We start from the raw sequence: 27,276 nt of genomic DNA, 5'->3' as shown, positions 1-27,276 counted from the left end.
CGTGAACTTCGTGTTTGGAACACAGTCCATCAAGCACTTAAACATCTGCAAGCAACATCAATCTTGTCTTACCTACGTGCCAATCGAGTCCACCTTCTATTTCGACACAGCCTTCCAATAGGATAGGCGCCAGCCCTTGCCATGACATCTTCCACACTCGAGTGCAACGTCGAAGTCCGCGCATCGTCAATCGCAGGCAATGGACTTTTCGCAACCAAGGACATACCAACGGGATCCACGATATTGCTCAAGACACGTCCTATGATTGCCGAATTAGATTTGGAGCGACTGCAGGATACTTGCCACAACTGTTTCATGCGGTCACAAAAAGCTGTTCGGGCATGTGCTTTACATGCTACAGAGGCCGATCGCCTTGGTCGACATCCTGATTGTCCTAGTTGTCAAACTGAGGGCGAGGTTGTTGCCGTCAAAGCTTGTACGGGTTGTAAGAGGGTGAAGTACTGTAGTAAGGTATGTTCTGATTTTTTCATTGGTTTCCCAGACCCGAAGCACATTTTGAATATACTTCCTCAACGTGATTGAAACAACAATAGAACTCAGCTCATTTAAAGTCCTTTCATACAGGTTTGCCAGAAGCAGACTTGGACCAGATACCACAAGTTTGAATGTAAGATGATGAGAGACCCAAGACTTCCACCCATACCCTACTCTGTACGAGCGGCATTGCAATTAGCATTCCTTATTAACAGTGATGCTGTATCTGAGGAAGAGAAGGCAGGTATACATCGTCTTGAAGCTCATGATCCATCTACACTCGAAAGGTCTCAGGACGTCATGCAGTACGAGATGACTATAGCATCAGCAAGTGATCTCCTTGCCCGCGTAAATCCCAATCATCCCGAATTGTCCAGAATACCAAAATATGTCGGACAGGTATGTTGTCCTTAACTCCAAGGGTGGCGAGATGCTGAAGAGAGCAGATCCTTCGAAACTCGTTGACTCTGATCACACCTAATCTGGACCCTATCGGTGTAGCGACAGACCCCCTGGCATGCTCAGCAAATCACTCTTGCGACCCTAATGCAAGTGTTCTGTTCGACGCACCTAGACTCATGATGCGCTCCTTAGCGCCTATCAAAAAAGGTGAAGAAGTGTTTATCTCTTATGTCGACAACACAGATCCGTTCTATCGTCGACAAGCTCTCCTAAGGCTGCGATACCGTTTCGAGTGCAAATGCTCCAAATGCCAACTCGGAATCAACGGAAGGGAAAATGCTTGGGCAAAGCCATTGGCAAATCTTGCTCCTAAATGGTCGAGCCTCGCCAAGGTCATGGACAGTCGCGAGCACTATTCAGCCGAGCCAGCAAACTATGTGGGTGAGAGCAGAGCTGAGATGGACATGGCAATTATCCAGGGCTCAGTATACAGTGACTACGAACCCATTTGCCAACAAAAGGACAACAAACTCGCCATCGAAGCGCTTGAGAACATTATGCGAACTTGCAAGCAATCAGAAATGTGGCCCATCACCCGACAGCCATATGCGAACATCCGAGTGGACATCGCCGCTCGCATGCTTGACGAAAACCGAGTTGCCCTTGCTCTGTTCCAAATGGCAAAGACATACTTCCTCATCGACCCAATCTTGTATCCGCAAGACTTCCATCCCATCAGAGTGGTCCACACTTGGAACCTAGCGAAAACACTGGTGCAGGCATACTCTTCGCCCAACGACCCTAGCCAAACCGTCGATCCTGGCGTAGAACAGCTCTTCCAGATGGGCTTCGATTTCGTGGTCCCGGTCTGGAAACTCTTGAAGAAGCTCAGTGTGGATGTGGTTAAGAGTCACGGAGGAGATAGTCGTCTTACATCCATGGTACACGCTCTCACTGAACAAGTCAAAGATGGCATTGGTATGCAGAATTTGGTTCGGATCGAACGAGATCCTCTGGGTATGTGGAGGGAGTTTGAGAAGTGGGCATATTATTTGGAGTCCTAGGAGCTATTCGAGGAAGGTGAAAGGAGAGACGACCGAAGATGCCGAAATCCTAATGATAAATGGCTTGACTTTGATTTGTTGTGGCAGGGACCATGGAAGAGATATATATATATCATACTGTCCAAAAGCAAATCAAACAATTTTACGAAGAAGGAGCAACCCATCACACACCAAAAAAAAATCCCAATTCCCAACTCTGAAACTCCCTTTCCATCACCTAAAAGAACTTCTCAATCTGCTCCGACCCCTCTACTTTGCCCACCCAACCAGCCCTCTCACAAGTATAAACCTCTGCCTTCGGTTTATTAACATCTACCGCCTTCTCATCATCCAACACGCCAACCCTCACAACCATAATCCCCTGTTCCTCACTCATATCCCCTACTCTCCACAAACTGCTTCCACAGTCACCGCAGAACACTGTCGTTACAGTACGACCTGAGTCTGCTTTTGCAGAGTATTTCTTGGGAGTGCCAGTGAGGAGGGAAAAAGAAGAGGTGGGAATGACGATGTTGGTGCTGTAGGCCGAGCCGGAGATTTTGCGGCAGTCGGTGCAGTGGCATGCTACCTGTTTTTCATTAATTCGAGATTAGATGGTTTTTTCTTGGATGGCTTGGATTTGGGGGTCGGTGGGATGGATGGCTGAAGGGGGCTTACCTTGTTGATTGGTTCACCCTCGTAGGAAAAGGTGATTTTACCACAGTAGCAGGATCCTTTGCCCATTGTTGCGTTTGCAATCGATTTGCTGTTCGAGATATCGTTGTTGATGATACAGCTTCTTATGACGTTGGCCGGCAAGGTAGGCTCTGGTTTTTGGATTTTTCCTCGCGATATCGATCAACTCGCGTTTCTCGACGATCAAAGTAGGTTCTGAGAATACCAATTGGGTCCTTCCTTGGTCATATACACTACACGGAGTATATTCCTCCAGCAAGGCAGATTACAAATTGTAGGTAGCGGACGTTCGGATGAGGGGTGTCATGATATCACGGTCTAGACTCTCGCTCGAGTTGGAGATAAAGCTTGAAGCATCGCACGTGACTTTTGATATCGAGGTTACACAGCATCACATCCTGATAGTAGACAGAATTTGCTTGTCAGAATGGGTAGAAGAGTATCGGAGGCTGGTTGAGAGTTTGTTCTGTGCCTATAAGGTGCAATTCGCGTGTGTGAGGTGCAAATCTACTCCGTATCAGATATATACCATCGACAAATCGGAAGATCGAAGTTCGGCCGAAGTGTGTCACTGTGTGAAAACCTGCATCGTCTGCACTATTGGCCTTTGTGGTACGTGAGTAGCCAAAAGAAGGGCAGGGAAGTCATGGAGCGCATGTATTTTGTTGAAATCCGACTCAAGACCAGATAAGACTGGGCGAGTGTTCGGATTCATGGCATGACCAGGGTGATACGCGCAGCAACTTATGATGAGAGTTGACATACTCTAACGCATATTAACTACATGATGGCAAATGACAAAGTCAAACGCAAATGGAGTGTCATGGAGTGCTAGTATGTAGTGCGATGGTGAGCCAATGTTGGCTGGATCGAAGATAAGAGACGTAAAAAGAACTCGGAGTCAGGGTTTGCAGGAAGTGGGAACAACCAAGGCAAGAACCAAGAACACTTTTTGATTGGTCATGATTTGCACTTCTCGCTTTCGAGATAACGAATGACGGGTATCAAGAAGAATACGAAATCTCCAAACCAACCGAGCCGATGATGTTATCTCGTCTCTTCAAATTTAGATCCGCACCTATACTGACCAGCAGATCTTTGATGCGGCCTTCCCAAAGCACACCAATCTTGCCATGTTGATTGACTCTTGCCTTAAACACGCTGTCCACTTCCTGTGTGCTGTTTTGTTGAAGCAGGTCTTTGGTGATTTTGCTCTCCAACATTGGGTCTTGCGGTGGTGCTGGTGGCTCGTTGTCTTCAATGGGTATGGTGTCGCTGTTAATTTCTGCAGGCTTTCTTCGCCAGAGTTCGAGACCGAGTTGGACGTCAGACTCGTAGCTGTAGATGTTGAAATCGAAGCGAGAGCTCAAGGCCACATCGTGGCCAGCCTTGACGGCATAGCTGGAGGAAATATTGCCCATTAGAGGATTCATGGTCAAGGCCATGGTGTATGGGAAGCCAGTATGTGAAGGGAGTGTGGTGAAGCGGATGGCAGTAGACACGCCGCCAGACTTGTTAAGCGGCGAAAAATACAACTCTGCACCAGCGCTCAGACGACCGATTTGAGGATCAATGGGTACGACATTGCCATTCGGAGTTCTCGTGCGAGGGATGGTACGAGGATCGAGGCCAAAGTTGTACAGACCACGGATGCCCATCAAGCAGCTGTCTGTTGAAAAGAGATACTCGGTTGAGTACTTGGCATGGTCATTCTGTAGTTGGGCTAGGACAGAGCCGCCGTTGGGAAGAGCAGAGTCGGAGACACATGACAGACGGAGAAGGCGCGATGGCGATATACGTCGCAGGTACAAGGCCTCGAGAGTGGAGGTAGGCAGGTACAAACGACCATAGAGCAGAGTGTCCTTCTTGTCAATTCTCCTTCCAGCCTGCCATATTTCCCACAGGTACGTCTCGTCAGGCCGGCGTAGCTCGGGTAGGTGTCTGTAACCTCTGACCAAATTCCGCAAGTCTATAATGCTGCTTTGGGAAGGAATGCGCATGGGCAAGGACGAGTAGAGGAAGGAGATGGAGCCATCGACAAAACCTCTGTTGGAAAGAGTGTAAGACGTCGCAAAGCCAGGCGCTGACAGCGACGAGATGCGAAGGCGAAGGCCACGAGGAGTTTGAAAGTCGAGAAGGGCTCGAACAATGGTCAGCGCAACGGACGCGAACTAGATAGACATGATTATGGTTACCATTGGCCGTGGCCGTCAAGGTGCTGTAGGAATTATCATGATCCCACAGTGACGCCGAGTAAAAGGCATTTTGGACATAGTCCATGAACTCGATCATCTCCTCTATATCATGACTAGATCAGATGAACGACCAGAGAATATCTATTTGGTTCATGTCACGTCAACTTTGAGGTTGCTCGCAGGTCGAGGGTCGGCAGTCGGAGCTTTGAGAGCGTCTTTCCCCGCAAAAATGGCAGCTCCATCCTGATTTTTTTTGTAAGTCCAGTCGAGTCGCCAGCCAACATTTCACTCCCAGTCGCAAATCCCAGAACACCACAATCCCACATCACAACACGTCATGCCCAAGTCAAAGAGATCCAAGGTCGTCCACCTGACCCAAGTCCAGAAGAAGGACAAGGAGCTGCGCACAAAGCTCTTCGACAACGTCCGTGATGCCGCCGACAACTTCTCCCACATCTACGTCTTTGGCGTCGAAAATATGCGCAACACCTACCTCAAGGACGTCCGTACCCACTTTGCCGACTCGCGCATCTTCTTTGGCAAGACAAAGGTCATGGCTAAGGCCCTCGGCATGACCGACGCTGAGGAATACCAACCCGGTCTCTCAAAGTTGACCCCCTACATCGACGGCAGTGTTGGTCTTCTGCTCTCCAACCGCGACCCTGCAGAGGTCCTCGAGTACTTTGAGAACTACTCCGAGATCGACTACGCGCGCGCCGGTGTCAAGGCAACCAGAGACTTTACCGTTCCTGCTGGTGTCGTTTACTCGCGCGGCGGAGATTTGCCCATCGAAGAAGATGTTGCTCTGCCTCACAGTCTGGAGGTCACCGTCAGAAAATGGGGTATGCCCACAAAGCTCGACAAGGGCAAGGTTGTCCTCGACGGCGATTATGAGCTCTGCAAGGAGGGCCGCACCCTCAACAGTCACCAAACCGCTCTTCTCAAGCTTTTCGGTGTTGCCATGGCCGAGTTCAGAATCCAGGTCAAGGCCTACTGGAGCCAGGCTACAGCAGAAGTTACTCCTGTCGAGGACCCCAACACCATGGAGGAGTAAGGAGACTGAAAGAAAGAGATAAAAAAAGTGCCGCTAACGATGGGTTATATGGCTGGCAAGCTTGCATGAGCGAGGCGCTCTGGCGTTCAATGTGGTTGGTTGTTTTTGTTCTTCCATTTTCTGTACCTGGCATCTTACTTTTTGAAAACCAAAAAGTGATCCAAAATCATTGTATCCAAGATGGAAACGAAAGAGGTTCTGGCATGTGAAGGGGTTTCTAGATTGATATCCATGACCAAAAGAAAGTCTTCAAATTCACAAATCTTGTGCACGAAAACATCGAGCCAAACGGCACTTTTTCTGGAGTAAAGGAATGCATGTATTATTCTTGAGAAATACATTGATAATAAAAGACATTGACCATGAACGGAGGGTGGTATCAAGAGGACGTTCGTTGACTAGTGCTGCTAGATTCGTGCAACTCGCCTGCTGGAAGTACAAGGTAGAGACAAGGCACAAGTTCAAAAGAGAGCTCGAAAGGGACACCAGAGTATGATCATAAAGCCATGTCTTTTTGATTGCCCTCGAAATTTTGTTTTTGTTCGCGACACAACGTAGCCTCGAAGACGTTTTCCATTGCAAAGTTTTTCTTTTGTTGATGAAAAAATCGCCTATTGACCAACCCCCAGAAGCCCAGATCTTTTTATCAGTCCGAGAGGCCGTTCCGTGATGAGAGCATGATCAAGTGCTACTAAAAAAGTTTCCCCTCTCTCTGCGCCGAAGAAAAAGTACCATCATGAACCACTACAACGAATGCATTTATGACTCGGTGGTGATCTTGGCCTTGGCGTTGGTGACCTTGACACCGAGCTGCTTGGCGCGGGCGACAATGTCGATGCGCTTGCGGGCAGAGACGGCGTGGGAGATCCTGTAAGTGTACATGTTAGAACAGATGTCGCTTGATTTGCAAAGAGCGAAGACTTCATTGCTCGGTAGGAAGTGTGTCGTACTCAGCGGCGTAGGTGCGGTTGTGCATGAGGAGAAGGTCGAGCTCGCGGACGTTGTTGACGAGGAAAGCCTTGTGGCCGGAAGGCATCATGTGGCGGGTCTTCTTGTTGGAACCGTAACCGATCTTGGGCATGACAGCCTGGCCCTTGAAGCGACGGCGCATGGCATTGTCGATACCCTTGGGCTTTCTCCAGCTGGGGTCTACGCGCATGAAGCGGTCCGACTGGTGGCGGTTGAAGCGCGCAGTGCCTGCAAATCCATCACTGTCAGCGGCGGGCTCCCTGTTTCTCTTCTTCGACGGTCGTGTCTATCGTGGCGGCGCTCTCTGGGAGGATTGTGGTTGTGGAATTGTGTGCTCGTGGCTCTTCCTTGGACGGGCGGACGTACGCTTCTTGACGATAGGGACATGCTTCTTTGCGGCAGGCATCTTTACGAGAAATCGAGGTCAGTGATGCTGTTTGTGTAGCAGAGCGAGCGGGAGGTATATCGTACTGTGTCGGATTGGGCGAGTTGTCGTTGGTCGCTGGTCGAGTTCGTCGTTCAATCTCAGAGTGTGTGAATTTTCCACATCGCACTTTCCTCGCTTAGCGTTGTGGCCGGCCCCACTTATTTCCGCTTTGGGCAAGAACCCCTCTGCCCTTCCTTCCCTTCACCACCTATGTATGCTCAACATCTATTATTCTCTACTTAACAATTTTGGTGTAGCCAAACTGCTGATACAAGTCAATGAGCGTTTACTTGAGGTATCTTCGGCGTCAATTCTACAGGTTGAGATGACATTGTTCCTCATCGAGAATAATACAGTGCTTTGCATTAGGTTGACGACTGCATCTATCGACTATGCCATTACTGCACCGATTACTTCGCACAGGGTTGCTGATAAACACAAGAGAGTGATAGTAGCGATGCGAGCCACACCGAGTCATAAATATCATCATTAAGCTAACTGAAGACTAAAATAATATCATCATTGAATGTCTGTGATCCGGCCAACCATGGCTGTGTCCCCTCAAGAGTACAGAATATGCATCCAAACGCCTCGCTAAATAGACACCTTTTCTTTCAATGAATACTATCTCAGGTTGCAGTGACTGTCTGCAGTGTTTGAGAGAATCCCGATGACCTGCGCCGACCCTTACTACCCGCCGTCCGCATCTTATGTGGCGTTGATGCCTTCTTAACATTCGGTGGCGGCAATGGTGTTTGTTCCACTTTCATCTCTGGCGGTGGTTCAACAGACTGCTGCGGGCCGACTTTGCTCTCCTCAATTTTCACCAGAGGTTGTTCTGGGACTTGTTCGCTTTGTTGACTAGGTGTGGTGTCGATAAGGGATTCTTCTTGGTGCACCATCTGTGTATCTTGTGATACAGGTCCAGGAGCAGGAACATCGACGCGTTCGTAGAAGAGCATGAAAACACCGCCTTGTCCGAGGACATGGTCTTCACTGACTGCAGATACATCGTCATCACTGAGCCGCCACCACTTTGTAGGAGTAGGCTTCGACAAAATATCGTTATCGCTATCCTGAATATGTTCTGGGTGCTCGCGATAGCAGATGTAATGGCCGTTCTCATGACGACCGTAATGAGTAACAGCAGCTCGAAGGATGTACTCAGACCTCGCATCTTTGCCCGAGGATCCAATCATTGATCTTGAGGGGTTCATGCGCCATTCTTCTTGATCACCGGCATTTCTTGTGGTGCCTAGACACCACGGTCCCAGATTGAGTGTTTTGGGATATGTAACCTCGGCAAGGTTCTTGCTTTGAGCACCTGTGTACTCGTCGAAGACGCTTCGGTTCACATGTATCACTAAGCACTGCGGCGCTCTAGCAACTACAGCTTGACGAGTTTTGGTACTAGATACCCGGGACTTCTTGGGAATCTGACACTTCTTGTTGAGCGTATCATCTGAAACGTCTCCGTCTGCCAGCGCTTGCTCCACAGCCTGCAACCTCTGGAGAATCATAGCACGAAGCTCAGGAGGTAGAGTGACTGAGTGGTCAGTCGAGTTGTCCGATTCTGTCGTCATGTTCTCGAGCTGTGACTTGGTACGGAGTAATGTGCACCTTGCGCATTCCACGCCAGTGATCTCTTCCAGACTTGTGTATTCGTTCAAGCAATCTTCGATTCTGTAACGGTAGTTCCTGCCGAGTGGTACAGTGACACAGTTGAAAGGAATCATGGAAAGGCCTTCAGAGAAGCCACAACTAGTACAGGCGACACGTTGAGCAAGGAAACCATCGAGCGGATTGCGTTGTTGTGCGCCGAAAGTCTGATCTTTCGAGCCGGACGCCTTGACAGTATCCAGTGAGCCAACTTCATGCAGTCCTGAGGTGCCTGGTGCAATCTTGAATGCTTTCGTCGTCTCTTTTTCCATGTCATCCATGATCTTCGAGTAGTATTCCTGAGCATCCTGCTGCTGCCAACTACTCATAGACTTCAGCTTGGCGGGGGTCCAAATGCGGCAGCCGTTATTGGAAGAATCGTTCAGCTTTGCCATGAGGTCACGCAAGGAGCCGACAGTTGTTGAAGTATCCTCGGACTTGGTCGCGTCAGATTGTTCCAGGTAAGTAGTCAAAGACTGAAGAGCAGACAGTCCTTGCAAAACACTGTTCTGATAGCATGAATTGTCCCAGTTTCCAAGTCCTGGCGGGGCATCCGATTTGGAACCAAGACCACCGAGCCAACTGGCTCTCCTCAATGAGTTTGCGCCTGGAAGTATGGCAGCCGAACCGGACCCTAAACCGAAGATTCTTCTCATTGCTTCACTCTTGAAAATGTAGTTGTCGCCAGTAGATGGAGATGTTGTGGAACCTTCGTAGAGACCCGGGTTCCGTCGTTTGTCGACAGCAAGGACGAGAGCCGTAGGAGTGAGCAGGACTACTGCATTCCAGACAAGACCGGCGAGAGTTGATGGGAGGGCAAAAGTATAAGCGCAGTAGGCTACAGCTATACCAGCAGCGATCCAGGCGCCTTTCGGAGAGGCGAGCAGACGGTCGAGGGTCGAAGGTTGGTTGCGATACGAGTAGGAGGCGTGTGAATAAGTGTATGAGGCGCTCATGATGCGCCTGAGTCGTGTTTCAGTGCAGATGGCAGTGCGCGGTGATGATGAGGATGGTTCAGCATGGATTGTTGTCTTAACGACGAGGCAAGGCGGCGACAGAAGACAAGATTCGGTTGGATTCGATGCAAAAGTCAGCCAAAGAGCGACCTTCTGCTCATGATGCGACAAGCTCCAGGGTCCAGACTCCACCCGAGACGGTGCACCGAAGGCGGTGAGTCGTCATGACGCTGGCAGAAGTAACATTTTCTGAATTGTTTCATGTCGCATCAATAATCACAAGTACATACACAAACAACGCAATATGGCCAAAGCAACCAAAGCAAAGGCTCGTCGTGAGTAACTCCGCTCAAAATCGTGCCATCCTCGCTCTGACACGACGACAGCCATTTCTGCTCGCTCTCGCGCCGCCCGCCGTGAAGCATCACCAGGAATTGACCTCGACAAGTCCATCACTTCAGAAAAGACCACAAAAGAATCCACCGACTACTACCCTGGAGCGCACGATGCTGGAATTTCAAAAAAGAAAAAGCAAAAGCCTATGAGCCGCGCCCAGCGCATGCGTAAAGAGAAGGGTTTAGAGCGCGCCGAAATGAACATGGATGTTCTGCACACAAAGAAGGCCAAGAGTTTTGTCAGAGCGAGAAGAATCGACGACCGTAGAGTGCGTACTTTGCAACATATTCGGATACCATAACGAAGGCTGACCACACACAGGTGAACTGGGACAACATCAACGATAAGAACAATCGCTTCGTTCAGCCCAAGGCCGCCAAGGGTTCGAAAGCTGTCGATATGGATGCCAACTCTAGCGATGAAGAACACCCTGGCAGGCCGTCTGTCTTCGCTATGCCTGGTGATGAATGGGAAGACGAGGATGAGCAAGTAGAGCAGAACATGAATGCACCCAATGCTGCCGATCCTGTCAACAATGCTGCCAACAACGACGACGACGACGACGATGAGATCCTGTAGAGCTAGATGCTCCTGATCGAGATCCTCATCTTAATGCCATATTTCGAGCCTACTTTCAGGGAAGTCCCCTTTAGCAAGCTCTGGAAAAGCTCAAGTACTTCGTCCAACCAAAGCACGCTGCACCAGCGCCGTACATGGAGCGAGCTAGTACACGAGCATCTCGTGTCGCAAGGCAGCATGATGTTGTCAAAAGCGAGCAATGCTTGAATGCTGAATGATACCAAGCCCACGGCCAGGTCATCTCATCCTTGATGCTCGATACAAACATTTCGAAGCTGCTACAAACAAGCGTTGTGTTAAAGCTTGTACTGCGATGCCACTTTCATGATCAGATCCTTCAGACTTGTTTCCCTTGCGAGACAAGAGCTTAGCTTCGTCTCAATCTCAATACGAACCACCTTCTATACGATCTGAGAAATGCTGTTGGAATAACACATGTGACTTCGTTGTATAGAAGTGAGTGCCGAGCGCAAAGCCGCCATCCTGGTATTCGGGTTGTCGGCCTGCGACCCCAGACCGCGGCACATTCTGACCGTGCACCAACCGACGTAATCAGCGAGCAACCGCTGCAATCTCTATTATTGTTATTCTGATCTCACCTCTCATGCTCATGCTCCTGCTTACGTTCAGACCATGAGAGCATGTGCCTGACAATTCAATATAACATCGTAGCAGAGCCATTCGCTTGAGCTGTGCCGCTACCCACAATGTCCTCTTCTTCGCCGTCTTCGCAGAACCCGCCACCGACAGATGCGCCAAGTTCTAATGGCAATTCAGAAAAACCTCACGAGAATGAAGGTGCTGGAGAGCCTGAAAAGGCAAAAAAGCCTAGTTTGAAAGAAAGGGCCGCGAAACTATGGTCAAAAACTATGCTGGACGTGACGACGATGAAAATGATGGCAAAGTGAGTTTTCTACAATCAGGATGAGATTGCATAGACCTGACACAGTCTAGGGGCGCTCTTGCGCCGACCATCTGTTTGGCCGCATATGAGGCTACTGACTTTGCTGATATTTTTACCACCCTGGGATACCTCGTTGCTATTATGTCGATATTGAGTTTTCCAATTATGCCCAGAGCCAAGTTTCTACAAACCTGGTTCTTGAATATGCTGTCTGTCGCTTTCGCCGCATGTATTGCACTTCTAGCTATATATTGTACCGTCCAGGCTAGACTTCACACCGAGACGACTACACGTACAGGAGGGTCTGGCACAGCGGGAACACCTGCCCCGGGTGCACCCACATCCACTTACAACTCTTCAGCTGCAGCGGTCAGTGGTATTTGGCTATTCTTCGAGATCTGGATCATCAATACCATGCGAGCGAAGATGCCTCAGCTCAAGATTCCATGCGTCTCCGCAATCATCTTTGCAAATGTAAGCATGGTATATGCTCCTCAATTTGCAACCATGGCAGCAGGATTGTCTTTCGTCAAACGACTCCTCGAAGCGTTCTTTACAGGATTCGCCATTGGAGGAGCCGTTGCTCTGTTCGTCTTCCCAGTAACTATGCGAGCAGTTGTCTTCAAGGAGTTTACAGGATACATCATGCTGTTACGCAAGATGACCAAAGTTAACCTCGCGTATCTCCACAGTCTTGAGGAAGGAGATATGTTTTTCGGAAGGAGCGACACCAACATTCCAGAGAAGCCGAAACGAACCTCAGAAGCCCAAGCTATCAAGGATACGCTTGCAGGACTCTCTGCTTTGCACGGAAAACTTTCTCTTGATTTAACCTTCGCAAAAAGGGAGATCGCAATTGGACGACTTGGTCCTGACGACCTCCAAGATATTTTCAAACGATTGCGAGGAATGATGCTTCCCATCATTGGCTTAAGCAGTGTGATTGATGTGTTCGAAAGAATTGCCGAGGACAGGAATTGGAACCATCCTGCCCCAAACAAACCGCTCGAAGAACTCGACGACCCCAACGAGAGGAGCCGAATGGAGGCTGTCGCAGATTGGCATGCTATCTTCAAGACGATGCGTGAACCATTTGCCCGAATTGTCGGCGATATCGATGAAGGTTTCGAGCACGTACTGATCACCTTGCAACTCATCAAGCCGCCGAAAAGAGAGGCAGATTCTGAGTCTGGAGGTGATCGGCCCCACCCTGGAGAAAAGGACTTCCAGAATTACCACTTCAAACGAGTCAACGCATATCACAGCGAAAAGAGTAAACTTCTGAGACGCTGGTGTGAGCTGAGAGGCTTCTCACTGCCTGAAAACTTCTTCGAGAACGCACAGGACGCCGAATTCACCGCGCCTGATTGGTACCACAGTGTCAAGAACAACGATGAGCGCCAGAAGTACAGAGCTCGACTCTTCATCGTTCTGTACGTGGATTACCTGTTGGACTCGATAGCTATGACTGTTCATGATTTCGTCAAGTACGCTGATGCAAAAGTCGAAAGTGGTAAGCTGAGCCGCAAGAGGCTCATAGTACCTGGCATCAAGCGCTTGAGAAAATGGATCAAGTCAATTTGGAGCCAAAAGCAAGATGCTTACACAGACGAACATCATGGCATGGACCAAGGTGGAGACCAGCCTTCGAACGTATACCTCGGCGACGCTTACAGCAAGCGTAAAGACCCGGAGCACCTGCCTCCCAGTAACGCTTGGGAGAAGTTCGGCGATCGAGTCCGTGCCATCCCTCATTTCCTTCGCTCGCCAGCATCCTCGTTCGGATTCAGGGCCGCTTGTGCCACCATGTGTCTTGCCATCATCGCTTACTTGCACGATACTCAAACCTTTTACGTTAGACAGCGATTGTTCTGGGCTCAGATCATGGTAGGTTTGGCCATGTCTCCTTCTGCTGGAGATAGTATGTTCAGTTTTATGCTCCGCATTGTTGGCACTTTCTCCGCCATGGTGGCGAGCTTCATTATCTGGTACATCGTCGACGGACAAACTGCTGGAGTAATTGTCTTCTTCTGGTTCTTTTCCTCATGGGGCTTCTTCATTGTCCTGAAATTTCCTCGCTTCATTCCTGTTGGGTTAATCTTTTCTGTAACGTGCAGTCTGATCATCGGATATGAGTTGCAAGTCAGAAAGATTGGCGTGGAGGTTGCGACCACGAATGGCCAGGCATACTACCCTATCTATGAGCTGGCTCCTTATCGTCTTGCTACTGTCAGTGCAGGTATTTTCGTGGCCTGGGTGTGGACCATCTTCCCTTATCCCATTTCAGAACACTCGGAGCTTCGCAGAGACCTTGGTTCGTCTTTATACCTGCTTGCCAACTACTATTCAGTCGTAGTCGAGACTGTCAAATTGCGAGTCAGAGGCGACTTCCAAGAGTTGAATGCTTTCGACGAAGGACATAATCCAGCTAAGAAGCTCGAAAAGATCCGACAGACCGTGTTCTCCAAGTCTGTACTTTTGATACAAGGTCTACGTACACATTCAGGCTTCCTCCAGTACGAAGTGCCAATTGGTGGCCGGTTCCCTCGCCAAAACTACGACAGAATCATTAATCGCATCCAAGATATCGTCAACTTTGCCTCTTTGCTCAGCTATGCATCTCAGACCTTCTCTGACATGCGCAATCCAGGCAAAGATGGCTCGGAGTCACAGTGGCTGAACGACTTCCGCCGCTTGATGAAGGAAGCGGATATGACCAGCAAAGAGTTCACAACGCTGCTTTCGCTTCTCTCGGCTTCAGTGGCTAGCGGACAACCTCTACCACCGTACCTTCAACCTCCTGAACCATATCGTTTGAGCGCCAAGCTGGAGAGTCTAGACTCCAAGATTCTTTCCGTAAGACACATGGCCGAACCTGGCTTTGCGGCCTTTGCAGTCATGCAGATCTCGACAAAGTGTATCGGAGACGATATCAAGGCGTTGTTGGCTGACATCAAGGAGTTGGTCGGCGAGCTTGACTTCTCGTTCCATGTTGTTAGTACGCAAGATTCCGCGAGTAGTTCGCAGACATCGCAAGACACGTTGATCAGGGAGGAAAGTCAGAATCGACGAAAGGCTGATTAAGTTGATATGTCGTTACGGAATGTATATATTGAATTCTGCTTACTACCTTTTGATTCCTGTTGTATTGCTTTCCGTTTTACCTTCCTTCCTTCTTTTTCTTCCTGTGCTGGTGAATTGTGCTCGTGAGAGGAGGAAGTTGCAGACAATGAACTTTTGGTCTTTCCAAATACGCCCTCGTCTCAAGCTTCAGTCCAGCACAAGATGCATCAGAGCACGACTGGCGCCAACGAAGCGCAGATACGCCAGCTTCTTCTCATGCAAGAACATGTCTGTAGAGGAAGGAATACCGTACAGCTCTAACAAAGCACTCGTCTTCTCATCTGCGTTCCCCTTTATCAGTATTACACTGTGAATCAAAGCAGGGATATGCAACGTACCATCCAAATCCTTGATGTCTTGACCTGTGACAGGGACAGTGACCTCTTCTTCGGCCTTTCCATCTGGTAGTGGAAGCATCTCAAGTCCATCCTCAAGAGAGGAATGTTTGTGATTGATGGCGCGTTTCTCTCGACGAACACTACACACAGCGACAGTGTCAGTGATTGGTCTTTGAAGATCTTGTTGGAGTGAAAGCTGTAACGAAGACATACCATTCGACTTCATCTTCCTCACCATTCTTGAAGCCCCTTCTCAAGAACTCGCGCATGGCTTCGCAATCTCTTGAGATACGTTCTGCGAAGCCAAGCATACCTAGAACAGCAGTGCCAACATCGCTTCTTGCGTCGAAAGCTAAAGAGTTAAGATCTATCAACTCTGTGGGCATAGCAGTGTTTCTTCCTCCGGTAGGAACGGCATTGTAGTCGATAAGCTGCGGCGAAGACAACGGACCAATGTCGAAGTTCTGCATCGCCAGCTGAGGAGCAGCGGTAGGTAAGAGCATTTGCTGAGGTGCACTCGTGGGACCAGGGTTTGCAGTCTGCTGTTGTTGAGAGAACACGGGCTGGGTGTGACTTCTCTTGATTGGCATTCTTTCTCCTCCACCCACCGGGTATGGTGATTGCCTCTGCATTTGTCTCTTCTGAGCTGCAGCTGCTTTCTTCAGCCACTTTCTGTTCGAACCGCCGCTTCCCTGAGCAGTACTCATAGAGTCACCCAATGGCGTGCCACCACGATGGAATACCATAGCAGGAGGTGGTTGCACAATTTCGGACATCAGATCTTCAGGAGGGACGGAGACACTACGACGATGACCGAGCATTTGATGACGCATGGGCTCGTAAGAATGAGGAGATAAATACGAGTCGAAGATGACGGGGTTGGATGGCTGGGGGCTGAAGACAGTGTAGTCGAAGGGCGAGAGCGGTTGTTCGTGACTGAGTATAGGCGTGTTCTGAGGCGAGCTGAGGAGACGAGGGTCAATACCGCCATAAGGAGGTTTGTCTGAGAAGTCGCTGTACTGTTGAAGCGAGTAGTTGTCCATGTCGTTGGAGTGGAAGCCTTCGTCCATTGGTGCAGACATTTGCACTTGATCTTGAGTAGTTCGAAAAATTGATGGGATGGATGCAGGCCCGACATCATATATGAAGTTCACATGGAATGGTTCTCTGAATAAATTCTGGACTCTTGACTTTCTTTGTTCATATTGCTACCAGGTATACTTGAGACACGGCAGTCGTCAGATGTATCCGCGGTTGGCCAGGTCTCGAGACATGCAGCTGAGACTCGGAAGGCTGCACTGATTGTCCGAAACACATTTCCGTGTAGAACTGTAGTGTACTGTATGAATGCCCAACCACGCGAAAGAGCGGTCACCGTGATACATCCGTCTACAGGAGACTGAAATAATACTTGCTGTGGTAAAGTGCAGAGAGCGTTTCCCAACTAGCACATAAGCATCGATCGGCTATGCTTGGTCTCGCTTTTGTTCCCACTGTGATCGTTGGCTACAGAACCTACTATCTGATCTTTTTCACGACGACTGTTTGAGTGCTACTCTGGAAGTTGGCCGCGTGCTTCAGAACCATGTTCATGGCTGGTACTAGGAGGCGCCTACAGCTAATGTATGTTATCCATCATTCGGTTGATTGATCATCAGTCTATGCGGCTACGGTTCGCGAAAAAGAGTCCTGACGAAGCATGTAAACGAGTATCGATTCCACGAGAGTGGTCGTGGTTGTATCGACGTTTGATGTCAGAAAGGGCGGAGCCTCGGAGGACAGACGGTCCGTGCAAGACCCCCGATCGCAACCAGAGACGGTCAAGGAGCACTACCCACTTTACTCTACAACATTGACTACCTTCTCGAACACTCCCTTGACCTTTACATCTTGCCGTAAAGCTCTTTGTATCTCTCTTACCAGTAGCTCCGACAGATCCGCACACTCCAACCAAGATGGCAGACGAAGTAATCAAACAACAGGTAGTCAACCCTGAAGCAATTGCTAATATATCTCACTTAGGGTGCCTCATCCCGCGAACTCCTGCTCGAAGCATGCCGCCGCAACAACACCGATCTCCTCTCTTCGGTCCTGTCAGAGTTCAAGTCGAGTGACGAACTTGCCAACTTCCTCAACACTGCGACTGACGCTTTGGGCTGTGGTGCCTTGCACATTGGCGCACAGTATGGATCCTACGAGGTTCTGGATATGCTGCTGGACCAGGAAGGTGTGGAGATTGATGGAGTAGAGAAGAGAGAGGGAGACACGTGTCTGCACAAGGCTGTGAGATACGTCAACAGCTTGAGCAAGGATGAGTGGGAAGAAGGTCAGGCTATCGTCGACATCCTGTGCGATGCTGGTTGCGATCCCAGGTATGTGGTACAAGTGTCATTTGAGTGGACTACAAAGTTGACAAGTGTGTCCAGGATACGTAACAAGGCCAAGCTGCGCCCTATTGACCTCACCGACCCGCGCAACACCGAGCTCAGAAGTCTCTTGCAAAAGGCCGAGTTCACCATGCTGGCTGGCGATGATGTTGTGCAAGAGGACGACGACGATGCTGGTGCTGGTAGTGCCAGTGATAGCGACTAAACGCACACCTTCTCCTACTGTCAACATCATAGCACTGGAGCACAGGAGCATCAGGACAAGGAAACCACGAGCATGACCAGGCGTTTTGGGGGGTTTGATCCATCTTCTTTATTTGATCTGTGCATAAAAGCGGCCTATAGAAGGACAAGACTACGGCTCGGAGCCATTCGTGACATTGTGCCGTGCTCACATTCCTCCTTAGCCATTGATTACAGGTAAGGTGAGAATCGGATGTGCTTGTCGTGTTTATGCGCTTTGCTGAATTGCAGCAGATGGCTGGTCTTTATCGTGGCAGTCGTGATAATGCTTTGGAAGCGGCGCTGGGAGCTGCAAGAATACAGCAGGCGGTATAGTGTTCATTATGTGGAACGCATTCGTTCGAGAGTTTTGTGGATCACTCTTGGTCTCTCGTCTGTGATAAAGTCAGTCTGTGGAGAACATGCGACATGGCATTCGTGTGACGAACCTCTGGAGGAGGACCAACGGGTCTGACCATCTTCTCAATGAGCTTGACGCGCATCTCCTCACGAGTGCCCTCGCCCATAGCCAGGGTCATGTAGGAGAGCAGAGGCGGGTGACCGACGTAGGAAGCCAGACTGTCGCGTTGAATGTTGGAGGTCCACTCGAATCTGGTAGTGTCGGCGTGTCCGGTTCCGACGTATTTGTTCTGGAGCGCTTCCAGCTGCTGGGTGGTACGGAGCTTGTCTGCCATCTTTGAGTTTTGATGCGAACGATTGATGGACTTTCGCAGAGGTTCGTTCCTTCCTCGAGATATCGCGGTTTTGCCAAGATTGCCGGCCTTAGCTCCGCAATCTCCATCGCAATCAATCAACTTTCGCGTCACTCTGGCTGGAGAAGTCGCGATCCACGCGCGAGCTTCACCAATTGTTCGCATTCGAGTTGCTTTGAAATTCTACACATTAACCCAGAAGTCACAATGCCTCCTGCTCGAAAGCGTCGCGCTGTTAGTTCACAGGTCCAAATCAAGAAGGCTCAGGCTAACGCCCTCTTGACAGCCAGCCAACGAGGATCCAGACCACTCAGACTCAGACGCAGAAGTTAGACCACCACAACGACATAGAGTGTCCGATGCCGACGCAGACGACTATGCTGGCGGCGAAGCAAGCAACGCTCAAGGCGATGGCAATTTCGAAGCAATGGTGAAAAACATGGTCCGCTTCGCTTTGGCATGTGAATACTCCCGAACGCCTATCAGACGCGCCGATATCACTGCAAAAGTCCTTGGTACCAACGCTCGACAATTCAAAGCAGTCTTCAATGAAGCCCAAACCCAACTTCGAGGAACCTTTGGCATGGAGATGACCGAACTACCGCAAAAAGAGAAAGTCACCTTGGCCCAGCGCAGAGCGGCGCAGAAATCGCAGAATACACAAAAGAGCAGTAATTCTTGGATCTTGACATCAGTACTGCCTGAGAGATTCCGTCAACCTGAGATTCTGCCTCCATCACAAGCGCCGACGGCCGAACTCGAAGCTCAGTACACTGGACTATACACATTCGTCGTTTCGGTCATCTTCTTAAATGGAGGTATGCTACCGGACGCCAAGCTAGAACGCTTCCTCAAAAGAGTGAACGTCGAGGATGCAGCAGCGCAGAACAGTATCAACATCATGGCTACTGGAGGGGACAAGACGGAAAAGCTGCTCAAGCGCATGGAAAAAGACGGATATGTTATCAAGATTCGCGACAATTCAAGTGGAGAGGAGACGGTCGAATGGTATGTTGGGCCTCGTGGTAGGACAGAAATTGGCGATGCTGGAGTCAGAGGAATGGTGAAGCAGGTCTATGGCGAAGTGGAAGATGCAGCGGAACTTGAAAGAGCGCTGGAACGTAGTCTTGGTGCCAATGAGGTGCCCAAGAGAAGGGAGGAGCAGGCGGCGCAGTCTCAGAAGAAGGGACGACGCCGCAGGACAGAAGCACGAGACGAAGGTGACAGCAGCGATGGCGGCAGTGACTCGGATTGAGGATAGCCATCGACGACAGACAGGAGCATACCCATCGCACATTAATCGCTGCTAATAGATAATATCACGAGTTATGACAAAGCTATGCAAATATGCATACTTATGCTACCCCACACCAGACTAGGCTCGAAACGTCGTGACAAGCTCGAGGCTTCTCGATTTCACATGCTTGGATCCTGCCCACCTTCTCTGACACAAGAGATGTGATAACAACACATCATGTCGTCGGCCGGAGGAACAATAGACGTCGAGTCGACAGTAACCAATGATGTCGATGCGACCAAGGGTCCGGACATCGCGACAGGCAGCGATGTCATACAACCAACCCCGCCGCCCTCGAACCAAGTAAAAGTCTCGGCACAACACGATGCAATCGGCCACGACAGTTCTCATTTGTTGACCCATCCGGAACCTTCTTCTTTGAACTCGACTGCCGCAGCCCAGCAGATCTCTGAGAATCGCGAGCCTTCTTACGCAAGAGAAGAAGCGACAACATCTCAGATACGACAAGCACCCGAGCACTCGACAATTGCGTCCTTGAAGCACGAGCACAGCTCTCGTACACAATCTCCACTACGCGAATCGTCAGTTCCGGTACCGTCAACAGAAATGAGTGCCCCTACCGCACCTTCTGCGCCTCCAAAGCGCAGCCACAAGAAGAAGGGCGTAGCAGCAGCAGCTGTCACTAAGCGCAACACCACTGCCCCTGCTAAGAGAAGTCACAAGAAAAAGGTGGTCGCCTCATCAACTGGGACACCTGCGCAAAGCTCGCCAGCTCCTCGCTCCGTACTCGCTTCTTCGCCTGCAAGATCGTCGCCCGATGTTGACGGCAATGGCGACCAAGACATGTCCGGAGACGATGGTGAAGAAGAGGAGGGTGGTGCAATTTCCGACACGGACCTTTACTGCATCTGTCGCAAACCGGATACCGGAACTTTCATGATAGGCTGTGATGGTGGCTGTGACGACTGGTTCCACGGCAAATGCGTAAACATTTCGGAAAAGTGGAAGACGCTCATCGACAAATATATTTGCCCATTCTGCGAGGAAAGAGGTGTCGGCGAGACGACTTGGAAGAGAATGTGTCGTCGCAATGGTTGCGGCCTGCCTGCCCAGGTGTCCAATAACTCGAAATTCTGCTCGGAAAGATGCGGTCAACTCTTCTTCCAGGGGCTGATTGCAGAACGCACTCGACAAATAACCGATGGTGATCTGGGCGCCCGAGGCGGCCTCATCAGTGGCAACGAGGTCAAGTCTATGATCCAGGTGTGCCCCACTGTCGAAGCATTGCACAATTTCAACAATGGCTCGATCTCTCCAGTGCCTGGCTCCTCTCCCGGTGCTATGAGGGACGAAGGTGCTGAAGATGAGACGCTTCTCTCGCACGAATCCGCACTCAACGACATCGAACGCGAGCGCATCGACCAAATCACAAACCTGAGAGCCACCGCGCGCGCTCGCCACTCCCTCCTCAGAGACAAGCTCAAATTCGTCACCATGCTCAAAACCGTCGCTTCACGCCTCGCTGACCATAGAGCGGTCAAGCCCAAGGACCTCTGTGGCTACGACTTTCGTCTCTCCTGGAGCGAGGAAGAGTTCGATGTCTGGCGCTCTTCAGAAGCCGGGCAAGAAGCTCTTCGCATAGAAAGTCTACCTCTACCCTCAGACGAAGACCTGGACGGTGATACAGGCATGACTGGCTTCAACGACTCCGAGCCATCCACCTGTATGAAGAAGAAATGCAGCAGACACTACGACTGGGCCAGACTAGCCATAGACGACACCCGAGACGAGCTCGCCCAAAACACTCAGTTCAGGCAAGGCTTGGACAAGGAAGAAAAGGAAATCATCGAACGTGCTCGTCTCAGAGCCAGAGAGATCAAAGCTGGCGGTGTGGGTGGCACAGTCGAGTTTCATGGCTTGAGTGCTCCCAAGGAGAATAAAGAAGATAGAGAAATGGGTGTTGGACCTGTGGTTGAGGAACGCCATGTTCAGCCTTCTCAGGATGTTGAGATAGAAGAGCAAAAGACTGATGGGTTGGTGGATGCAGACGAAATGCCACAGCAGCAGGATGGCAACAACGATGACGACGAGGACAAGGAAGTTGACATGGTTGATGCCATTGCTGCTTCCATCTGATTGGTCGTTTTCTGTCAAGCAAGCATGGAGTATTGGCGTTACTGGAACATGAAAGGGAGACAAAAGCAGATATACCCCTGAGGGAATAAGGAAAACATGCATTTGAATGAAGGAGGAAAGCATCTACTCGTTGGAGCAAGCAAAGGAGTACAAGCATCAGCATGGACACTAGATAGTCAATGAAAGGATTCAGCAAGGACTTTTTTCGATTCTATTCAATTCTTTCTGCACGCCCTGGATATCTTTTCTACCAAAAATCTACAGGAACCACTCGAGCTCAATCTCCATTGCCGAGACAGGGAAGGGCAGCTCAAAGTTCTTGAGTACCGTCGGGTGCATGACACCAAAAGTACCGACTCTTTGCGGCTTGTCGCCGAACTTGACGTAAATGGCAGCCGAGTGACCAGCGAAGAAAGTCGGGTCTGTTTCCACATATGTTAGCTCTCATGATGATAGTCAAAGGGGTTTTGAAGTATACTCACCATCGACTTCCTCGATCCAGTAACCCTTGACGGCAGAGTCACTGAGACCTTCCTCCTTGGTGATGAAAGCACTCTTCAACATCAACATGATGCGGTCAAGCAGACCGTGAACAACCTCAAAGCCAGAGCTCTTGCCATACCAGCAAGCAGCAAAACGGCGTTCGTTTCTGCTCTTTCTCTCGCAAGACTCATCCTTGAGACCGACATCGCTGACCTCGAAGATCTTCATGGGCACAGAGTGATGCTTGTTCTCGCGGATGGTCTTGAGCAGACCTGGTAGCAAGCTGGTGCGCACAATCTGGTATTCTTGGGTCTTGGGGTTTTGGAGGCGGACAGCGAGGTTGTCGTCTTGGCGGTTCAGCCATGTGTAGTTTTCGTCGTATGAGCAGAGGATCAAGGGCATGACTTCTGACCAGCCGGCCATGGCGGTCTCAAAGCGGACAATGTCGGCAAGACGGTTGATGGGGAGAGCCGCGCCGACTGAGGTGGTTGCTGAAACAAAACGACGCTCAAGGTTGTTGAAACCGTAGGCGATTGCGGCGTCCTCCATGATATCGGCCTGGTGCAGGACGTCGGCACGGGTGATTGGTACGTCAACATCGAGGATATCCGGTGTTGATGAGGGCTTGGCATTGTAGCACATCTTCTTGAGCATATCGCAGATTTCCTGAGGTTGAAGCTTCAGTCCGCAGACAGAGTTGATGTAGCTGACTTCGGCCTGGGTGGTACGAGGGGTGAGGTTGGGTGCCTCACGAGTCTGACCGTTGTGCTCGGAGATAATCTTGACAGGCTCGACGGTGAAAGGCTCCTCACAGTATTGAGAGAACATGGAAACAATCATGTGGTTGACGATTTCTAGCTTGGTCTTGTCGGTGGCTGTGATGTCGATCAGAACGTTGGTTGTGTTGAGGGTGATCTTGGAGTGGTTTGAGTTGATGATTGGGGGCATGGAGAGTACGGTGCGGTTGCTATCGTAGATGATAGGGTAGACAGGCGAGTCGCGGATGATGTGCAGGTAACGTCCAAGGTGCTTGTCCTTCTCGTAAAATTCCATCATTTCCTTTCCGGTCATCTCCTTGGTCTGGTTCAGGGGCGCGAACTTGATGTCCTCTGGTTTTTGGGCCTCGTATGTGAAGGGACCCTTGATAGTGTCGAGATCATGGGTACCAATAGCGACAAGGGTACGTTGTCTGGCCAGGTTTTGGTGAAGCTTGTCCTGGAGAGCGATGAAAGAGTCGTAGCGAGCCTTGGTGAACTTGATGTTTCTGAGGACGGCGCATGAGAAGTAGGGTCTTATTTGTGATGTCTCTTCCTTGACGGTAACGGTCTGGAGTTCGCCGTCCTTGGGAGCGACGAGGCGGTAGTTGGGAGGAGGGATGTTTCCGAGGAAGACATTGAGGTTCATGGCAATACCCTCGAAGCAGAGCATGTCATAGCGATTGGCAGGGATCTCGATCTTGAGCTGGGGAGGCTCCTCGACGCCATCAACAATCGGGCGTTTTGAGTCGGTTGTCTGCGAAGGGCATCAGGAAGTGTCCAGGCAAGTATATATGTGGTAGTTGTCAAGCATACGTCTTCATCGAGTTCGATACCTGGCCAAGACAATCAGTAACATGTACTGTCAGAAGAAGAAGCAACAAGAATTACCAAACTCGAAACACAGCTCGTCAAACTCTTGGGTCGTGTAGCTGGACAAGGTGATTAGGATATTTTGTGGTAGAGCGGGGATTCAATGGAGGCATACGTCTTGCCCAGAGCCTTGAAGAGCTCGGCCTTGTCAACCGAAATAGTAGGCATTTTGCAGAGAAGTGCTGTGGTGTGCGTACAGATTTCTTCTCAAAGCAACGAATAATTGGTATGCGGGTGAATCATCGGGCAGTCTGACGGCGCTTGGTGGGACACTGCGAATCTCGAGACTTGGCATGACCGAAACTCCAGACGTCGAGAGCAGCAGCAGCAGCAGCCGCCAGCGACAACCAAGCAAACAGCCTCCTCCGTCACGCAACATTTCCAAACTCACACACACCCTCCTACCACCGCCTTTGTCAATTCGACAAGCTTCTTACCGCAATACTCGCTGGACCAGCTGTCGCCCCTGTAACCAGGTACGCTCCACCGCCAGACGAATCCTCCGACACGTCTGCTGGCCCCCTCTCTAATTACACCATCAACGCCGCACCGCAACAGCGACAGCTCCTCGACCCAACCACCACAACACCTACTGACACGTCCAAGCAATTCTTCCGCGGGCTGTACGTCTGCCCACGACGCTCTTTCCCCTAATTCAAAGCTCCAATCCCACAACATGGATGCGCAACAGAACGACGAGCTCTACCCCATCGCCGTCCTCATCGACGAGCTCAAGGTCCGCCAATCCTCGCTTTTGTCGTACGAAATCCTCTTTTCTAACGCCCAACATAGCACGACGATGTCTTGCTCAGACTGAACGCAATCCGCCGCCTGTCTACCATTGCTCTTGCTCTTGGCCCTGAGCGCACCAGAGATGAGCTTATACCTTTCCTTGACGGTACTGTCATCAGTCCACGTCCGCACGCCTGACAAAACAATCGCTGACCCTGTACAAAAGAATCTGTCGAGGACGAAGACGAGGTCCTGACCGCCCTGAGCGACGAGCTCGGTGGTTTTGTCGAGTATGTTGGTGGCCCAGAGTACGCTCACGTGCTGCTATCTCCTCTTGAGAACCTCGCCGCTATCGAAGAGCTGCTTGTCAGAGACAAGGTCGGTTCCCCCCATCGCTCTTCACCGCGACAACCTTACTAACCGCTTGACAGGCTGTTGAGTCCTTGAACAAGATTTGTGAACAATTATCAACCGAGCAGATCGACCAATACTTCATCCCCCTGATCGGCAGACTCTCAAAAGCAGATTGGTTCACCGCAAAGATTTCTTCAACTGGCGTCTACAAGGTCGCATACACCAAGACCGACCCTCAAACACAAGAGTCCCTGAGACAAGGTTTCGCACAGCTCGTCCACGATGATACACCCATGGTTCGCAGACAGGCTGCCATCAACCTGGCCAAGTTCTTGCGCGTCATGCCACCGAACGTTGTCATCGACGAGATGATTCCTCTTTTCCAACACCTTGCTAGCGACGACCAAGACAGCGTTCGTCTTCTTACCGTTGAGATTCTGGTTGCCATCGCAGAAACCGTCCCTAAGGAGCAGCAGTCAAGCCACGGCGTTCTTCTCACTGCCCTAAGAAGCCTTTTCGAGGACAAGAGCTGGAGAGTTCGCTACATGGTCGCAGAGAAGTTCGAGAAGGTACGTCATTCCTCGATTTTGTCTTTCGCGACTGTCATGCTAATAAGTTTTATAGATCGCCAAGGCCGTCGACGACGAGGTTGTCAGCCGTGATCTTGTGCCTGCCTTCATCAAGCTCCTCAAAGACACCGAGGCTGAGGTGCGAACTGCTATTGCTGGTCAAATTCCTGGATTCTGCGCCCTTATCGAGAGAGATGTCCTGCTTCAGGAAGTCATGCCCGCAGTTGAGGAGCTTGTCTCAGATTCGTCGCAGCAAGTGCGTGCCTCGTTCGGAACCCAGATTAGTGGTCTGGCCCCCATTCTCGGCAAGCAGGAGACTACTGAGCACCTCTTGCCCATGTTCCTCCAGATGCTCAAGGACGAGTTCCCTGATGTCCGTTTGAACATCATCTCCAAGCTCGAGCTTGTCAACGACGTCATTGGCATTGACCTCCTTTCACAATCGCTTCTTCCTGCCATCGTTCAGCTCGCAGAGGACAAGCAGTGGCGCGTTAGACTGGCAATCATCCAACATCTTCCTCTTCTAGCATCTCAGCTCGGTGTCAAGTTCTTCGACGAGAAGCTCTCCAGCCTTTGCATGTCTTGGCTCGGTGACACCGTCTTCAGCATTCGCGAGGCCAGCACTCAGAATCTGAAGAAGCTTACAGACGTTTTCGGTGTGCAATGGGCCAATGAGGCTATCGTTCCCAAGGTTGTCGCTATGGGCGGCCACCCTAACTACTTGTACCGCATGACCACTTGCTTTGCAGTCTCGGTAGGTTGCTTCTGAGAACTACACGTGAAATTCTACTAACGATATCTAGACCCTCGCCCCCGCTTTGTCTCTTCCTGTCATCCAAGAGTCAATCTTCCCTATCTTGTCAAACCTCGTGAACGATCAGATTCCCAACATCAGATTCAACGTCGCAAAGTCATATGCAGTGTTGATCGACGTTCTCAAGCGTCTGCCCGACACTGAGTCAACAATCCTCTCGCTCGAAAAGACGGGCAAGGCTGGGTCTGGAAGCCCTCAAGGTGACCAGCTCATTCGGGAACAAATCATGCCTAATCTTGAAAAACTCATGACTGATGACGATGTCGATGTGCGCTTCTTCGCAAGCCAGGCGGCCAAGAGCTACAGCGACGCAATGCAATCATAATCACTGCCATTAGAAAGTACTCGATGTTGCGAGTACAGAAGAAAATACCATGGCACTGCCGGAAGCTGCAGTGTCAATTATACCTTACTTGTTAGAAATGAATACAAGAGTTGCATAAATGCTTGTCTTTTCATTGATTGAGGGTTGTTGAATTCCAGATGTTCGAGTCAAAGTCCAAGTCGTCTTCAGCTGGACAGTAAACAAAGCAATCGAAGAATGCTGTTGACATAACAAACATACCCCTCTCCGCGTGGCGTCGGCCACCTCCATAGGTTTCACCTACTCCTGAATTTCGAGCATGTCACATGTTTGAAGGCAACTGGGAAGTTCTAAACGCAGTGGTTCCTGAAAATCGAAAAAAGGACGTTGTTGTGTATCGTTGCTTGCCGCGACGTAGCGGACATGCAAGGCAGTTGAGT

At 50.3% G+C, this 27,276-nt stretch overlaps 15 protein-coding genes across 15 annotated transcripts; 8 read left to right on the top strand and 7 right to left on the bottom strand.

Annotated features, from left to right (window-relative positions):
• Positions 1–195: 195 nt before the first annotated feature.
• On the top strand, positions 196–1,661 carry M437DRAFT_14228 (uncharacterized protein; the record flags this gene model as incomplete). Its single annotated transcript, XM_041018754.1, has 4 exons — positions 196–333; positions 586–885; positions 939–1,114; positions 1,229–1,661. Coding segments are annotated over 4 exons (1,047 nt in total), but the record flags the coding sequence as incomplete, so codon positions are not given.
• A 517-nt stretch (positions 1,662–2,178) lies between these two features.
• Positions 2,179–2,684, bottom strand: M437DRAFT_44261 (uncharacterized protein; the record flags this gene model as incomplete). The annotated part of the gene is made up of 2 exons (XM_041020879.1): positions 2,179–2,529; positions 2,619–2,684. 2 exons carry the CDS (start codon positions 2,682–2,684, stop codon positions 2,179–2,181), a joined length of 417 nt encoding a protein of 138 aa, XP_040881904.1.
• Positions 2,685–3,640: 956 nt separating this feature from the next.
• M437DRAFT_44019 (mitochondrial distribution and morphology protein 10) lies at positions 3,641–4,928 on the bottom strand (the record flags this gene model as incomplete). The annotated part of the gene is made up of 3 exons (XM_041020845.1): positions 3,641–3,815; positions 3,858–4,776; positions 4,832–4,928. 3 exons carry the CDS (start codon positions 4,926–4,928, stop codon positions 3,641–3,643), a joined length of 1,191 nt encoding a protein of 396 aa, XP_040881903.1.
• A 240-nt stretch (positions 4,929–5,168) lies between these two features.
• Positions 5,169–5,885, top strand: M437DRAFT_43616 (mRNA turnover protein-like protein 4; the record flags this gene model as incomplete). Its single annotated transcript, XM_041020773.1, has 1 exon — positions 5,169–5,885. One exon carries the CDS (start codon positions 5,169–5,171, stop codon positions 5,883–5,885), a length of 717 nt encoding a protein of 238 aa, XP_040881902.1.
• Positions 5,886–6,644: 759 nt separating this feature from the next.
• Positions 6,645–7,260, bottom strand: M437DRAFT_44215 (ribosomal protein L32e; the record flags this gene model as incomplete). The annotated part of the gene is made up of 3 exons (XM_041020872.1): positions 6,645–6,753; positions 6,836–7,082; positions 7,221–7,260. The coding sequence occupies 3 exons, from the start codon at positions 7,258–7,260 to the stop codon at positions 6,645–6,647; spliced, it is 396 nt and encodes a 131-aa protein (XP_040881901.1).
• Positions 7,261–8,222: 962 nt separating this feature from the next.
• On the bottom strand, positions 8,223–9,734 carry M437DRAFT_17378 (cysteine proteinase; the record flags this gene model as incomplete). The annotated part of the gene is made up of 2 exons (XM_041018903.1): positions 8,223–8,458; positions 8,519–9,734. Coding segments are annotated over 2 exons (1,452 nt in total), but the record flags the coding sequence as incomplete, so codon positions are not given.
• Positions 9,735–10,200: 466 nt separating this feature from the next.
• On the top strand, positions 10,201–10,871 carry M437DRAFT_82865 (uncharacterized protein; the record flags this gene model as incomplete). Its single annotated transcript, XM_041027826.1, has 3 exons — positions 10,201–10,231; positions 10,283–10,560; positions 10,614–10,871. 3 exons carry the CDS (start codon positions 10,201–10,203, stop codon positions 10,869–10,871), a joined length of 567 nt encoding a protein of 188 aa, XP_040881899.1.
• A 707-nt stretch (positions 10,872–11,578) lies between these two features.
• On the top strand, positions 11,579–14,859 carry M437DRAFT_82864 (uncharacterized protein; the record flags this gene model as incomplete). The annotated part of the gene is made up of 2 exons (XM_041027825.1): positions 11,579–11,775; positions 11,826–14,859. The coding sequence occupies 2 exons, from the start codon at positions 11,579–11,581 to the stop codon at positions 14,857–14,859; spliced, it is 3,231 nt and encodes a 1,076-aa protein (XP_040881898.1).
• Positions 14,860–15,045: 186 nt separating this feature from the next.
• M437DRAFT_64491 (uncharacterized protein) lies at positions 15,046–16,318 on the bottom strand (the record flags this gene model as incomplete). The annotated part of the gene is made up of 3 exons (XM_041024433.1): positions 15,046–15,179; positions 15,237–15,376; positions 15,450–16,318. 3 exons carry the CDS (start codon positions 16,316–16,318, stop codon positions 15,046–15,048), a joined length of 1,143 nt encoding a protein of 380 aa, XP_040881897.1.
• Positions 16,319–17,191: 873 nt separating this feature from the next.
• On the top strand, positions 17,192–17,828 carry M437DRAFT_73791 (ankyrin repeat protein-like protein; the record flags this gene model as incomplete). Its single annotated transcript, XM_041026107.1, has 3 exons — positions 17,192–17,203; positions 17,259–17,608; positions 17,663–17,828. The coding sequence occupies 3 exons, from the start codon at positions 17,192–17,194 to the stop codon at positions 17,826–17,828; spliced, it is 528 nt and encodes a 175-aa protein (XP_040881896.1).
• Positions 17,829–18,222: 394 nt separating this feature from the next.
• Positions 18,223–18,540, bottom strand: M437DRAFT_82861 (splicing factor 3B, subunit 5; the record flags this gene model as incomplete). The annotated part of the gene is made up of 2 exons (XM_041027824.1): positions 18,223–18,240; positions 18,295–18,540. 2 exons carry the CDS (start codon positions 18,538–18,540, stop codon positions 18,223–18,225), a joined length of 264 nt encoding a protein of 87 aa, XP_040881895.1.
• A 225-nt stretch (positions 18,541–18,765) lies between these two features.
• Positions 18,766–19,813, top strand: M437DRAFT_82860 (MAGE-domain-containing protein; the record flags this gene model as incomplete). The annotated part of the gene is made up of 2 exons (XM_041027823.1): positions 18,766–18,792; positions 18,845–19,813. 2 exons carry the CDS (start codon positions 18,766–18,768, stop codon positions 19,811–19,813), a joined length of 996 nt encoding a protein of 331 aa, XP_040881894.1.
• A 219-nt stretch (positions 19,814–20,032) lies between these two features.
• M437DRAFT_43451 (uncharacterized protein) lies at positions 20,033–21,952 on the top strand (the record flags this gene model as incomplete). Its single annotated transcript, XM_041020743.1, has 1 exon — positions 20,033–21,952. One exon carries the CDS (start codon positions 20,033–20,035, stop codon positions 21,950–21,952), a length of 1,920 nt encoding a protein of 639 aa, XP_040881893.1.
• A 258-nt stretch (positions 21,953–22,210) lies between these two features.
• Positions 22,211–24,231, bottom strand: M437DRAFT_82858 (phenylalanyl-tRNA synthetase beta chain; the record flags this gene model as incomplete). The annotated part of the gene is made up of 5 exons (XM_041027822.1): positions 22,211–22,374; positions 22,435–23,947; positions 24,007–24,026; positions 24,082–24,122; positions 24,179–24,231. The coding sequence occupies 5 exons, from the start codon at positions 24,229–24,231 to the stop codon at positions 22,211–22,213; spliced, it is 1,791 nt and encodes a 596-aa protein (XP_040881892.1).
• Positions 24,232–24,739: 508 nt separating this feature from the next.
• Positions 24,740–26,857, top strand: M437DRAFT_82857 (protein phosphatase PP2A regulatory subunit A; the record flags this gene model as incomplete). The annotated part of the gene is made up of 6 exons (XM_041027821.1): positions 24,740–24,799; positions 24,856–24,961; positions 25,022–25,173; positions 25,227–25,718; positions 25,774–26,472; positions 26,522–26,857. The coding sequence occupies 6 exons, from the start codon at positions 24,740–24,742 to the stop codon at positions 26,855–26,857; spliced, it is 1,845 nt and encodes a 614-aa protein (XP_040881891.1).
• Between the last annotated feature and the right edge of the window lie 419 nt (positions 26,858–27,276).

This window comes from Aureobasidium melanogenum (assembly GCF_000721775.1).
Source record: "Aureobasidium melanogenum CBS 110374 unplaced genomic scaffold scaffold_5, whole genome shotgun sequence".
In the NCBI taxonomy this organism is placed as follows: Eukaryota; Fungi; Ascomycota; class Dothideomycetes; order Dothideales; family Saccotheciaceae; genus Aureobasidium; species Aureobasidium melanogenum.
Note: the sequence above shows the minus strand (reverse complement) of the source record. Positions and strands in the feature narration are given on the sequence as shown.